Source organism: Spinacia oleracea, chromosome 4 (genome assembly GCF_020520425.1).
Source record: "Spinacia oleracea cultivar Varoflay chromosome 4, BTI_SOV_V1, whole genome shotgun sequence".
Lineage (NCBI taxonomy): Eukaryota > Viridiplantae > Streptophyta > Magnoliopsida > Caryophyllales > Amaranthaceae > Spinacia > Spinacia oleracea.
This window is the reverse complement of record NC_079490.1, coordinates 186,017,702-186,032,728: the sequence shown is the minus strand read 5'-3', so window position 1 is coordinate 186,032,728 and position 15,027 is coordinate 186,017,702. Positions and strand designations below refer to the sequence as shown.

The 15,027-nt window shown below is 33.4% G+C and overlaps 1 protein-coding gene across 2 annotated transcripts; it reads right to left on the bottom strand.

Moving 5' to 3' along the window:
• Positions 1-6,575: 6,575 nt before the first annotated feature.
• Positions 6,576-13,990, bottom strand: LOC110801762 (transcription factor bHLH68). Of its 2 annotated transcripts, none has more exons than XM_056843290.1 (9): positions 13,360-13,990; positions 12,407-12,896; positions 12,193-12,276; positions 11,559-11,624; positions 10,355-10,420; positions 9,989-10,048; positions 9,842-9,886; positions 9,399-9,446; positions 6,576-7,132 (listed from the first exon to the last, which is right to left on the bottom strand). In XM_056843290.1, the coding sequence occupies exons 1-9, from the start codon at positions 13,650-13,652 to the stop codon at positions 6,998-7,000; spliced, it is 1,287 nt and encodes a 428-aa protein (XP_056699268.1). In that variant the 5' UTR covers positions 13,653-13,990; the 3' UTR covers positions 6,576-6,997. The 2 variants fall into 2 exon arrangements, with proteins under 2 accessions (XP_056699268.1, XP_056699269.1); XM_056843291.1 differs by having other exon boundaries at positions 12,193-12,273; positions 13,360-13,988.
• Between the last annotated feature and the right edge of the window lie 1,037 nt (positions 13,991-15,027).

The window sequence follows — 15,027 nt, the reverse complement described above, 5'->3', positions numbered from 1 at the left end:
AAACATATTTTTTTTTTCTTTGATTTTTCTCTATTTTTTTTTTTTCTTCTTTCTTTTTTCTTTTTTTTTTTTTTTTTTTTTTTTTTTTTATTGAATGAAAATGAAACTAGATAATGAAATCGAAAGTACATAAATAAATCTAATGCTAACTGTTACAAGCTTGGGTGCCAACAATAATATACACCATTTCCGAACCACAAATCCAAACATAGCCTCGAACCACGAACTATTGGCTTAGTGTGCCAATCAATCAACATCAATGAAACCATTACGAACACCGAAGCTCCCCCAAGCTAGACTTGGGACAAGTAACCAACGGGGCTAATAGGGCTCAATTTTGTGGAGTTAAAACAATAAACGGACAAGGCTACAACATGGGTATGAAAGGCAGGAACTGATGTTTCTAAGTTCGTCTGAAGGCTTCCTAAGAGAATGGCCTCTGTCATACGCGGCATGCGTGAGTTGCAACTAAACTATTAATGAATCTCAAGCCAAAATCATACGATAACAAGTCACATCAATCACACAAACACATAGTAAGGTGACCTACAAGATAATTGGCTAGCTATTCTTGACACGAGACCAACATCTTACCGCATACCATTCAATTGGTTCACACAATGCCAAGCAGTTATCAATGTATAGCATGACCGACTGAATTTCAGAATCATAACTAAGTTCAAAAGAAGCTCAAGAGAGTCAAATAAAGCCCGAACATAGTTTGAAAGTCAATTGCACAATGCAGGGTATAAAGACATATGAATGCAAAAAATGCAACTAAATTGAACAATAACACTAGGAAAGCAGTACATTTTTTTCCGTTGCACGTAAACTCCCACCCCTAATGGATGGTACAAAGCGTACAACACCTAAAAAAGCAATAAAACTATACTAGAAAGCAATAAAGATAGATATCCCTCCCCCAAGTTAAACAAAACACAGTGCCCTCACTGTGAAAATAGCAACAATATAACTCAAACAAGGGAGAGAGATGGAAAGTGCTCACTCGTGATGAGCCTCGTCGGCCGAGGATGACTCGGTAGAACTGTCGACAGTAGAAGCGGTGTGGCCAGAAGCTTCAAATTGACGACCGCAAAGAGCCAATCTCCATAGATGTGGTGGATTTGGGTGAGAGCTAGTTGGTTTAGTTGCTTTCATGATGCAACAACCACGATTTAAAATACTCCAATCAACCAAGACGGTGCATACTTCAAGATTCAACGATCAATCCCAAAGAATAATTCAAGCAATGACAATGTTCGCCCAATGCTAATAATTCAAACTTGACAACCGACAAGCGTTAACCAATCTCAACAAATAATTCATATCACCAACAACGACAACCATTCAGATTCAACAACCAATATTGACATGAAAATTCCAATTTCCTTTTCAAAAAATGATTCAAGTGAATAAACTTTAGAAAAATTGAAATTTTAATATCTTTTGTGCACCACAAAGACTAGAATTTGGTTACGAAAGCACGTGAATTCCACAAACAAGCCACAATACTACACAATTTGCCAATGCCTACAAATAATCAAAAACCCCCAAATTGATTTCAAAAGTTAGGGTTTTAAATTATGAATAGAACAATGGTGAATATGGGAGATTGGAGAGGAGAAAAAGGAGGGAAGATGGCAGTGTTGGAAGGCTGGTGCGCCGACCACCATGCTGCAAGTGGCTGGCGGCGCGGAAGGGGATGGTGTCGTGGGTGATGGTGTTTGGGCGAAAACGACAGGAGATGGATGGACGACTGGTGGGGAAGCGAAGGTGGGCGGTTTGTGGTTCTGCGCCGGCGGGACGCCGGTGAGGCGATGGTGGTAGGAGGCCAGTGTGCGATAGGGAAGGAAGTGCGAAGGAGTGGTGGTGATGGCGAACTGGTTGCTGGCAAGGGAGATTGCGTGGGGTGGGTTAGTGGCAAGAGGGAGATGGTGTCGCGGGTGAGGTTTCGCCGACCGCCGGTGCAGGAGGGGGTGATGCAGGCGGCGGCGGTTGTGGTTGAGGTGCGAGGAGAGAGGGTGCCACGGGCGAGGGAGGGGGTTGGTGGATGGCGAAGGTGATGGAGTTGCGAAGGTGATGGAGTTACGTAGGTGGATGACTTAGTATTTTCTTCCTTATTTTGAATCAGGTGGGGCGGGAATTCCAGCGAGGCCGCTGGATGGCCAGCGCACAAGGCAGAATGTTCAGTTGCGAGGGGAGAACGGCCAGCGACGTAGCTGGCTTGGCGCTGGATTATGCGCGGATAATGAACTCCTTCGCTGGGCGTGAATCGCTTGCTCGCTGCATAATTGTGGCTTACAAAGCTTGTCGATGCATCGGATTTTCGGAATGGACTTGATTTTGCACCTATAATTCTGAAAAAATAATAATTCACGGCGCCAAAAAAAATTCAAACACCACTAAACTCAAAGTTAGAATCGTTAGTGAAAATTAAACACACAAAATAATAAATAAAAATAAATAAATAAATAAATACGATTAACGAAAAACTAATCTAAAAATGAAATAAAAATATGAATTCAAGCGAACTCAAAGGGAAAAAAAATCATTAATTAGTAAAATCAAACGCAAAATAAATAAATAAATAAATAAATATGATTAACGAAAACTAATCTAAAAATAAAATAAAATTATGAATTCAAGTGAACTCAAAAGAAAATATTTTTGTGCTTTTGTTGTTTTTAAATTTTTTTTTTTTCAATAAATTAAGAAAATAGAAATAAAATACTAAATTAAAATGGAAATAAATGAAGAAAATTGAAATGAGGGAAAGTTAGGAATCAGGTTGCCTCCCGATAAGCGCTCGTTTTAAGTCTTTAGCTTGACTCCACTCAAGTTGTTAATCAGAAGAATCCAACGCCTTGAGTAATTTATCAAATGCCCCTGCAAACATGTCATTGAGCACTACGTATGGCTTGAGTAAAACCACATTCATCCTCGCAAATAGGGTATTAGATAGATAAGCAGAAAAAATAAAACCAAAAGAAAAAGAATCAGAAGTAGAAGAAAAATCAAAAGAAAAAGAAAAAAGAGAATATTTACAACTTCCCTCTAATTGTTCCTCGGGCAATGTAAACGTTTTAGAATGAGCATCAAGGTCGGCAAGGTCAAATGTATCATGGAATGGAGACCTATTGATAAAGTGCGAAAGACTTAACATGGGGGATGTAGGAAAAAGATCAAGCCTCCGCGAGAACGGGACGTAGGCGGGAGGAGATATAGGCTCAACATTAATGCTTTTACCTATAATTCCACCCTCGTGAATAAACTTGTCACTAAAATCTTCAACCAAAAGTTTCGCAACCAATGGTTTCTCAATCATCGATTCTACAAACATTAGTGATTCTTCAACCTCCAAAGTCTCCGTTATATCCAACTTTTCCTCATCAGTACCAAAAGTCAAATGATAACCTTCCTCTAATGAACTAACATTCTCAACAAATCCACCATCATCATCATCATCATTATAAAGGATTTTCATGTCATAATAAGATGGTTCGAGTTGGAAATTTTGCGTATTAAATCGAAGGAAAGGGTTGACAGTTTTAACATATGACTCGTTATAGGGACAAAGAGAAGTATCAAGGTCATGACAATGACAATAAGAACAATAATATGGGGGAGGGGTGTGAGTTTGAGGAATAGGAAAAGAGAAATTTTGCAGAGTAGGTTCAACAAGCATTGTCATCTCCCACTCATATGTATCCCTAGCTAATTGCTCAATCAAATCCCAACACTCTTCTGGAGTCTTCTCCACAAATATATAACTACTCATGGAATCCAACACCAATCTTGTATCTTCATTCAATCCCTCATAAATCACCATACATAGTTCCCATTGTTCAAAAAGATGATTTGGACCAAGAAAATCTCCGAGTCTATAATAATACCTCCAAAACACTTCATTCTCGAATTGAGGAAAACAAATAGAAGCCATGTATATAAAAAAAAAATAAGGGAAATTTTATACACAAACGAAAAAAAATATATACAATGTAGTCTCACCAAAAATAAAAGCTAAAAAGAAAAATAAAACCGTCTCCCCGGCAACGGCGCCAAAATTTGATAGGTTGTCGTACACCTGTCAAAAATAGAATCCTAACGAATCCTCCTAACAATGTAGTAGGGTAAGTAGGGTCGAATCCACAGAGAGATGGCTATTTAAATCTAGCTTTCAAAGTACGGTGAAACTAACGATGTCACGAAATTTAGGATTGAAGGTTTAAACTAAAATAAAAAGGAAAAAAATTAAAAGATCTAGGGCAATGGTTCACCATGTTTATAGTTCAAAATCAATCAAAACATCATCAACAATTCAAGTATTCAGAGTATCTAGAGCACAAGTTAATCCTACGGTCGGGTCTTAACACTCTCAATTCAACATATGCAGTACGATCGCTAACATAATCAGAATTGCTAGTTGTAGGTAAGCCTCTAAAATTCGATCTTTCGATTCAAAATCCTATTAGCATGATTTAATCAAACAATTGATCAGATTGCAAAGATTAACAATATAAACCTAATCAACTAGAAATATCAATGAATAATCAAACCATCAACAATAATAATAAGGATTCATAATATAAACATGGATTCCCAAACCCTAGAAAAGAAACTACTCAATCATGAAACGAACAATGAAAATCAAATCTAAGAATGAAAACATAATTAAAAGCAATAAATAAAATAAAAACGAAAATCAATAATACCTCAAAGAATTACATTAATGGAGTTTGTAGAAAAACTATGGTTCATGAAAAAGAAAAGAGAGAAAAAAAACGTGAGAGAGGAGTTCCAAGAGAATTAAAACCTCAAGGAAATAAAAGCATGAGGGAAATAAAGCAATCCTTTCAAGTATTTATATGCTTCCTAAATTCTAAACAAAATAGGAAAAGATAACAATTACATAAGCTAAGATTTAATTGGACGATCACCAAGACGAAAGCATGAACCCGCGTGTGGAAGTAGTTGGGCGGAGAAACCAGCGGGCCCGCTGGTGGGTCGCTGGTTTTCGCGCCCAAGGGGAAGATTGGGCCATCGTTTTGGGCTTCGGGCGAATCGGATAGTCGAGCCATCTTGTTTATGTCATAACTCTTGTTCTACAATGCCTATAAGGACGTGTGACCTGTCGTTGGAAAGCTCTTGAAGTCTACTTTCTAGACCAATAAAAATCGCTTCATTCCGACATGTAGAACTTGAGATATCATCAAAAGAGTGAACGCTTGTCCGTTTTGATGCTTAGAAAAATAGCGTTTAGCTTCGTTATTGACTCAAAATTATCCCTAGAGATATGCAATGATCCTCGAGTCAACATTCCATCCGTTCATCATCCAAATCAACTCATAACACTCCGAAAGCATCCAAATGACCGTAAAATCACCTGAAACATTAAGAAAACACAAACGGGGCGTAATAGAGTACGACAACGATAACTTATGCAAATGTGATCCTAAATGCAACTAAAATGATATAAATGCCTAATAATGCAACCTAAATGCGCCTAAAATACCCTATACAAATATGACTCATCAGTAGGCCTAAAAATGGATGTCAATTTTCCTCGACAATTCGTCATCTCTATTTTTATTTCTTTGTATTGACAAGGATCGCAAACATGTAAAAGGTATTTGAGAATTGTTGGTGAATGTAATACTCCAAGAGGTAACCTCTTGATTTTTGGTAGAAAACTTTTAATACTCCATCCGTCCCATGATTATCTTCCTGTTTGACCAAAAACACGGATTTTAAAAAAAAGTGGAATATATAGTACATGAAAAAGTGGAATAGAGTACAAATGATGATTGAGTTGTATGGAAAAGTGGAATAAAGTACATGTGAAAGAAAATATAGTACATGAGAAAAGTGGAATATAGTACATGAGTGGGGTTTTCAATTCAATTTTAATTAATATAGTACATGAGAAAGTGGGAATCTTAGTAGCCAAAATTAGAAACAGGAAGATAATTTTGGGATGCTCGTTTAGGAAAGCAGGAAGATAATTTTGGGACGGTGGGAGTAAGAAAGAGCGATGAAGTGGGCGAAAAAATAGAGATTTAGAGTGGGAAAATAAGAATAAGTTGGTAGATCGTAATCAAAATATTTGTTGAGATGGATGTATAACAGTATAAGAATAACTTGGAGGGACTAGTTTGCAATTTTCATAAATTTTATAACTACTAACCAACCATTGGAGTACATATGAGCAATTAGCCCGGCTAAGCAAATTAGCTCTATAAAACTAATTATCTTGGGAAAAATGAACGGAAAAAAATGTTAATTGAATAATAAAAATAAATTAAAAAATGGGACTACAATTCAAGCAACTTGCTAACCGTTAGAGAAAAACACATATGGAAATGTAGTTTCTTGAAAATTTAATGTGGCAAATGAAAAAAAAAATGTAGCAATTCGCTTACCAATAAAGATGCTCTAAATAACAGATGACTTGTTAAAGTAGAGTGGGTGAATAGCGTCAAAATTTAATATGGAACAACTCCGTATAGATTTACAAGGGTTAACAAGCCATTTTGACAATTCTTAATTACTTGTTAGAAAGAAAGAGATAAGAAAAATAAAATGGAAAGGAAGTGAGTACGTGACTAGGGATCAATCCCTGCAAATAACAATTGATCTTTTACGACGAGACTTTCTCATCGTTACAACTTACAAGAAAAGGTAAATAAACCTTTCATACAGAATTCAGGGTACGTACTTTACATCATATGGAGTATATGGTCACCCGAACATGCATTGTTTTAACTTTCAAGCCGGAATACATATGTATTATGCATATATAGCATCAAGAGCAATCAACCTTCCAAGATTTTAAGCAGAGTGAGTGCTCATGATGATATACCACTCCACTAATTAATTAATTGCCTATACATAATATCATTAATTAATTGAAGCATATAGTTTCAATTCAACATTAATTATATGTCATCATCATTAATTAAGTAATGATAAATCTATAATAATAATAATATAATATTGGTTAAAATCCTCCACCAAGTGATTGTGCCCAATAATCAGCTCCATTGTCACTCCCAATAAGCTGGGTGCAAGATATTGGAACCAAACATAACCCTCTACTTTTCAACAAATCCTTTGATGCTGCGTCTTTGTTGTCCTAATAACATTTTATTCAAAACCCCTCATTAAACACATGAAACAATTTTTGTAATCTTATCAAGTACCAAATAAAAAGTTACGTAGTAATGTAGTATAACATTGCAAGTATGTAACCAATTAACTAGTTAACATATTATATGTATATAATTATGTAAATTAAACTGTAAGTTTGTAACACCAATGATGTCTTGGTCTAGTGGTTAAGACTGAGGGTCTGTGTACAGTAGGTTTCAGGTTCAAATCCCCCCACCCCAATTTGTAATTTATATTGCCCAAGTTTGTAACGAGTTAATTAATTACTCCATGCATGTTGTATGTATATAATTACGGAGTATATAAATGACACTTCCTATTTACACACTACGGAGTAGTAGTAAAAAAAAGTATTAACAGAATGGTTTATATATATGTGTATGACAAGGCCGTCTATCACGAGGTCTAATAGGACCTCCAGCACAGGGCCCTAAATTTTGGGGCCCCAAAAAAATTAGTGGTAACTTACATAATCCAATTATTGGTTTTATAGTAAATCGTGCAAATAGAAGATACTTAGGGGGTGTTTGGTTAGGAGAGGTTTGAGGGAAAAAGAGCTTTTTGGGGTGAATTGAATTAGAGGTTTGACCTTTAGATAAAGCTAACTGGGAGTGTTTGGTTAGGAGAGGATTGGAAGAGAGTTTTGGGGTGAAAAAGCTAATTTTAAAAAAGCTCAATATAGGAGCTTTTTGCAATTAGAGGTTTCAGAAAGTGGATGAAAACGACTATTTTGTCCTACTATTGCCTATTATTACAACCACTATCAACCTTGGTACCCTACATATTTTTCTCCTAAAAACATTACTCACACTTTCATTTTGATTTCACCATATTTAATAGATTCGTTTTTTGTTGTAATAAATTTTATATTGGTACTTTGAAGCAATTGAAGTATATTGCAATCATGCTTAAAATTTCATTAGTAATATTTATCTATTTGAAAAATATATATTATTAAATAAAGAATTTTTTTTTTTAAAAAAAAATTATTTTATTTAGTCAATGTTTATTATAAAAATATAGAGAGAAAAAAATTAACACAATAAAATATTTGTTTAATATTAATAAGACACAAAGTATGTCAATGTCCTTAATGGTCAGTTTTCATATTAAACAGCTAACAACTATCAGCTAATTTACTAAACACTTTTACACAAACAACTAATGCAAACAGCTAGTCAAATCAGTTAATGCAACCAGCTAGTCAAATCAGCTAATGCAAACAGCTAACCGCTAACAGCTAGTCTAATCAGTTATCAGCCAACAACTAACAACTCCTAACCAAACAGGGCCGTAATTGATTTGTGGATCAATGGTACAACATTCTCTTAATATTTCATAGGTTGCAAGATCAACTCCCAATATGTACATTTTTTTAAAAAAAAAATTAGTGTTACTAATCTCATTAAGAGTAAAATAAAATAAGTACAGAGCCTCTGAATTCCCAGAGACGACCTTGGTGTATGCCGCTCTACATATTACGTACAATCTTTGAAATAGTTTATAATCTTAACTAGCTATCAAATGGAAGTAAAACGTTACACAATAGTAGTATAACATTGTAATTAAGTTTGTAACAAGTTAAATAGTTACATTGTAATTATGTAAATGAGACTTTTTATTTACGTAACTGTACGGTAGAAGAATCCAATGACCTAGCTAGCTAGCTTGTTACACTTTTTAGCATGACTTTCATGTGGACTATTTGGGATTAAGAACAATAAGGTTTTATAATGATTAGTATGTAGAAAGACTACTAAAATGTTGGTATGTAAAGTCAAGTATATACTACTATACATAATCAAACATGAAATGATGGTGTTTAAGAACCAAACTTAATTATTGAGTGCTCAAGTGGGTTAATGATTATGTGTTTGTTAATGAATGAATCATCATTATTTATAATTAAGCAAACAAGAAAGTACTCCCTCTGTCCCTTAATACTCGCACCGTTTTGATTTTTTGTACTATTTATAATTCACTTTGACCTTATTTTATTTCTAGTATATGAAAACAAATATTAGTATATAATATATTGTTATCTTCATCTTAATATATATTTTCAAAATATTAATATATTTATAAGTTTTTATAATATGTAGTTAAAGATATTGGTGGTCAAAGTTGTGCATTGGCAAACGTGTCCAGTCAAAACGGTGCGAGTATTAAGGGACGGAGGGAGTAATTAATAAACTATATGTATGTGTATGAATGTATGTAATTAGTTGTACCTCTTGGTATGCAGCTCCTCTTCTTTTCAGGCAGGAATCATTCAAAAGCTACAAAATTAAAGGGTGGAGAATAATAATATTAATAAGTTTAAATTATCATTAAAAAATTTAAATAACAAGTTTTAACTTAATTAGGCCAAAGATGCATGTCTCTAATTTAATCACATTTTTTGTATTTCAAAACTCAAAAGGCAACCCTAAAAGCTGAGGACATTGTTCTTTATATGTACATTTATATGCCTTTTTGTAAGTAGAATAGTTCCTTAAAGATGCCTCTCCAACACGAATATGATCTACGGCTTTTAAAACAGTTTATTATATGCACGGAACATCAGACAACTAACTTGTATGAGGCAGACTCACAATAATATAACTTTACCGGTTTATACTCTGTTCTATCATGATAAAAAAGAAAATGTATACACGTGGTTAATAATGCATACCTGTCCAGGATGGTCAGGAAATAGACAATTCCTTTCTCCATGAATCTGTAATTAAAATATCGAGGGAAATATATAGGTTACTCCATATTTTATACGTAATATAAAAGAATTACGATTTTTTTGAAAAAGTTATTAATTAGTACTTACAGAATGTTGGTTATTCTTCGAAGAGGCGTTATTATTTCCCAAGTAAGGAGAACTAAGAGCCTATATTAATCAAAATCATAAAATACAATGTTAATTAGTCATCATTTCATCAATATACTACAAAGTATGATTTTTTTTTTCTTTTTTTTTTCATATTTTGGAAAAAGAAAAATAATGTTTTTAAAATGCAAGAATTTGGGCAGTTGAGCACAAATGTGGGTCTTTTAAAGTACTGCTAGTAACTGCATGCTTGAGTGATATTTTAGTTCCTCAAAGGCACAATTATATGTCAACAAAACAAAACATTTTTCTTTTTTTAAAAAAAAATAAAATAAAAAACAAAATAAAATAAAATGAAAAAATTACCTGAATTTGACCCTGAAGGAATCTGATATAGCCAATTGCTTCTAACAACACTGAAGCTGTATCAGTCTGCAAAAGGAGATTAACCCATTTCTCTTTTTCAGTTCCTTTTTTTTTTGTCACCAAAATAATAAAAATGTCTGAAAACAAAAAGTTTGATCAAGTATTTCGTATGCTTGAACTGAAGTCAGTAAGGTATATGGATAGTAAGTTTCTAACAAATGTGTGTTTTAGTTTTACTGGTATTCTTCATTTCATTTTAAATATCGGTATCAGATTCTCAACATTCCGCCATAGGTAGGACACTTTTACAATTCATTTTAGACCAAAAATATGAAAGTTTTGTCACAAAATAATTGAGTCGATCAGACATTTTGGACTCATATTTATGCCTGATACCATGATTTGAGTTTGAGTAACTTAGATTAAGGCAACCGTGTCTTATATTTGTCCAGTTTAATGTTACCTAATTCACTCTTCACTAATTAATCATCCACACACTACGAGTACGTGGAAAATGATACATTATAATGATTTTGAACTACTTTAACAAATTTAGGTATCAGATTCTCAATATTCCGTCATAAGTAGGTCACTTTAACAATTCATTTTAGACCAAAAATATGGAAGTTTTTTGACTTTTTCACAAAATAATTGAGTCGATCAGACACTTTGGGCTCATATTTATAACCGACATGAGTATTTGAGTATGGGTAACATAGATTAAAACAATTGTGTCTATGTTCAGTTTAGTGTTACCTAATTCACTCTTCACTAATTAATCCTCTACACACACTAAAAGAAATTGTACTATTAACGACGGGAAATCCCGTCGCGAAAGGCCAATAATCGTTGATTAACGACGGGATTTCCTGTCGCGAACCCGTCATAAAAGGGGGCCGTCGTTAATAGAAAATCCCGTCGTTAACCCGTCGTAAAAGACATTTTGCGACGGTTATTCCCGTCATTGTTTGGTTGTTAGCCCCGTCGCAAAAGGCTTTTACGACGGGATTTTTAACCCGTCGTAATTAGGTTGTCGTTAAAGATACAAATTCTTGTAGTGACACTATAAGTACGTGGAAAATGATGTATTTTTGAACTAATTTAACAAATTTAGGTAACAAAGTACATACAATGAAAACATAAATTATGGGATTATGGAAATAGTAATGTCTTAAGTTTGCTAAAGGGAGTGAGATGAACTTACCTTTCCAAATGGAGAAACAAGCTGGTGAAGGGATGTTATTCTATCTCCTAGTTTCTCCTTTCTCACCTATCATTGTATTCCCACCATCAAAAAAAATATGATTAATATAATTAAAGCTATTAGAATTTCTTAATATATTTATTAACTTTTTTTTATAAAGAATAGTAAAAGGTAAAGTTTTTTGGTAGAAATTATTGTGCTAAAAAACTAAAGAGATACAAGTACCATCACCTTTCTACTTAAAGAAAAAAGTAAAGGGGAAAGAAACTCCTATTGTGTTTGTGGTTTAACAAGTTCAATCATAGAGATGTATCCTCAAAATAAAATAGCTATATGTATTCCATAATTTAAAATTTTGAGATATTAGGTGTCGAACTAGAGCATACAATAAGACAAATCCTCGTAAAAGACAGTCTGAAGAATTCTAGTTCGTCAAACAAAAAATATCAAAATAGCTAAATAGTTAAACGATCAAATCATCTGACGTAAGACTTAGCTTAATAATAATAATAATAATAATAATAATAATAATAATTTCGTCCATATTTAGGTTCAAATTACACTAACAGCGTGACAATTAATCCCGGATAGGATGAGCTAGCTTGAAGAGTAATGAGAGGGAGAAGGGAATTACCTTGAGAGGTGGGGTGGAAGAGGGTTGAACCCTAGGCTTCTTAGGTGGTTGTACACCTCCATTAGTAGCTGTGCTATTACACTGCTAACAACATCCAAAATTAAACACAAAAATTCAAACATAACATATAAAAAAAAGAAAAAAAAAATTCTGGAATTTTACAAAGAAAACAGAAAATTAATTAAGATGATCATAATATATACTTATAATATACCTCAGAATTAGTAGTAGTAAGGTCTGCATGTTGATGACTCTCAGCTTCAAGTGTCCTTTTATTATTAGTAGAAAAGTCTAACATATTACTATTGTTATGGTTATGGTTATGATTATGATTATGGTTATTACTACTACTTAAGCTAGTAATACAAGATTTAGGGGATAATGAAGCTGGCATGATCTGATGAGTCGTCCAATTAGCTGCAGCCGTCGTTGTCGCCACCGCCACCGCCGCCGCCGCCACCCTATCACTCACTCCTACTGATACTTCTTGCTCTTGATCATGATATTGATTCCCATACAACTCCAAGTTGTTGTTGTTGTTGTTGTTGTTGTTGTTGTTGTTGTTGGTGGTGGTGGTGTGATTGTTACTTTGGCTACTTAACTCATGCTTAACATCAATTTGTTGTAAACCACCATTAATCACCCTTGTTGCTTCGAATTCGCTTGAACTAAACCTTTCCTCTTGTTCATTAGCCATTCCTCCCCTACACAAAAGAACACAATAACCCCCCAAAAAGAAAGTAATTAACATAGCTTTGTCAAAAAAAATTAAGGTTAAAATATAAGCATGTTGAGGAGGATAACGTAGTTATACTGGATGATAGATTAACATATAAGGTAGAGTTATGTTATATGATATCGGATATAAGTGTATTAGAGTGTAAGAAAGCTAATTAACATAGCTTTGTCAATTTTTTTAAGGTCAAAATATAGCCTGTAACGTAGTTATCCTAGATGATAGATTAACCATGAAATAAGATAGAGTTATGTTATATATATGATATCTAATATAAGTCTATGAGACTTAAGAAACCTACAAATTAAGTGTAGGATATCTAATTTGTACTATATGTTACAATCAAATTTTTACTACTTATAGTACTTGATATATATCATGGAGTGACTAATAATAGTAAGTGATTAATTAACAAAAACAAGCTTACTTACAAGAGGAGTTGGCTCCAAGAATGAGGAAAGTCATGGGCATGAGGGTCGGCCGCCGACGCGATAAAAGGAAGAAGTGAAGAAGAAGAAGATGATGAATGAGAAGATCCATGTAGAAATTGAAGAGGTAAAAGAGAATTAGAAGGGTGTGTTTGGGAGATGAGCAAATTATTAGTATCTTCTTCTTCATCTTCATGTTGTTGATGATGATTATGTTGATGATGATCAGTTGGTGAAGAAGATGACCTCAAGTTACTATGCATGCTCCACCAATTACTAGGGTTTCCTGCCATCATAATTTATTCCACCTAACTTCTCCAAACAAAGCACTAACTTCTCAAAACCACAATAGCAACAAATACAAGAATTTTTCTTTCTTTCTTTGGAAGTAATCTTAATTATGTTCTATCTACCTAATTAGTCTATTAATTACTTGATTTAGCTAATCATAAATTTTAAAAAAAGTTTGTGTTGAAGCTAGTTTTTTTTTTTTTTTTTTTTTATGGGGAAGATAGTTGAAGAAGCCCAAGTGAAATAACTTGTTTGGAAGAATTATTTTTGTGAAGTTGTTTTTGTGGGGTTTACTAAGGAGAGGAAGCTTTTGTATTCTTGCATTCTCTTTCTATCTCTAACTTCAACTTTAAAATTTTAATTAGTTTATTTAATAATATATTTCATTGGCTAAGTCTTTTTATTCTTACTTTTGCTTTATGGAAAATAAAGAAAAGTGGGGGCAAGAAAAGGTGGTGGTCTTAGCTTTAAGACAAAAAACTAGTGGTGCTTTGGGACTACTCTTTCTCTTAATATAATCCTTTTGGTTGTGATTGATTAATTAACTAACTAGGGGAAGATTAATTTAATTAGGTTATTTATAATCATTTTCATTTTTTTCTTACTTGAGGATTTTACTAGTAACGTACATAAGGCATCAATCCATGTAAGGAGGGAGATAAGAGTTCATTGTTTAAAAACCACGACAAATTTAACGACCTTTGTTTAAAAATAACGGACTATCACGATACAGAGAGTAAAATTAGCTTGATTTTTTTGTTCTTAAAAAAGTAAAACCCACCTAGATGACGTTTGGAGGTGGTAGCTCTATTATTGAGTTTGATTGCACTTAATTCTCAATTAATTTGGATAATGATATACTAGAATTAGGGTTACATAGTAGATTGAGACTAGGGAGCTCTCAATCTCTTTCTATAGCATCAATAATTCAGTGAAAACAAACAAAGTAGAGAATCCAAGTAATCTACAACAAATTTGATGTGATATGTATTAAACTATTAATCTTTTTTAAAATTATTTTGATTTTGGAAAGTATTCATTCAGTCTTTGAGAAAGTTGTATAGTGGTATATGTACGAACTATGTGCAAGTGAAAGACAATGTCTTTTTTGTGAAAAAAGTTATTACTCGATCCATTACATGGAAAATTTGTGAAAAAAGTCTTTTTTGTGTGAGAAACACCATAATGTTAATACTTCATCGGTTCCTTTTTATTTACTTCATTTGTCATTTTAGTTCATCTCTAAAATAATGTTATTACGTTGTTATAAATTTTTATTGGGACCACAACTTTACTCTCGTATAAAAAAACATTGATTCCAAAATTATAACATAAAATTGTACATTATATTACACTTTGAAGACTAGCCTTTACGAACAA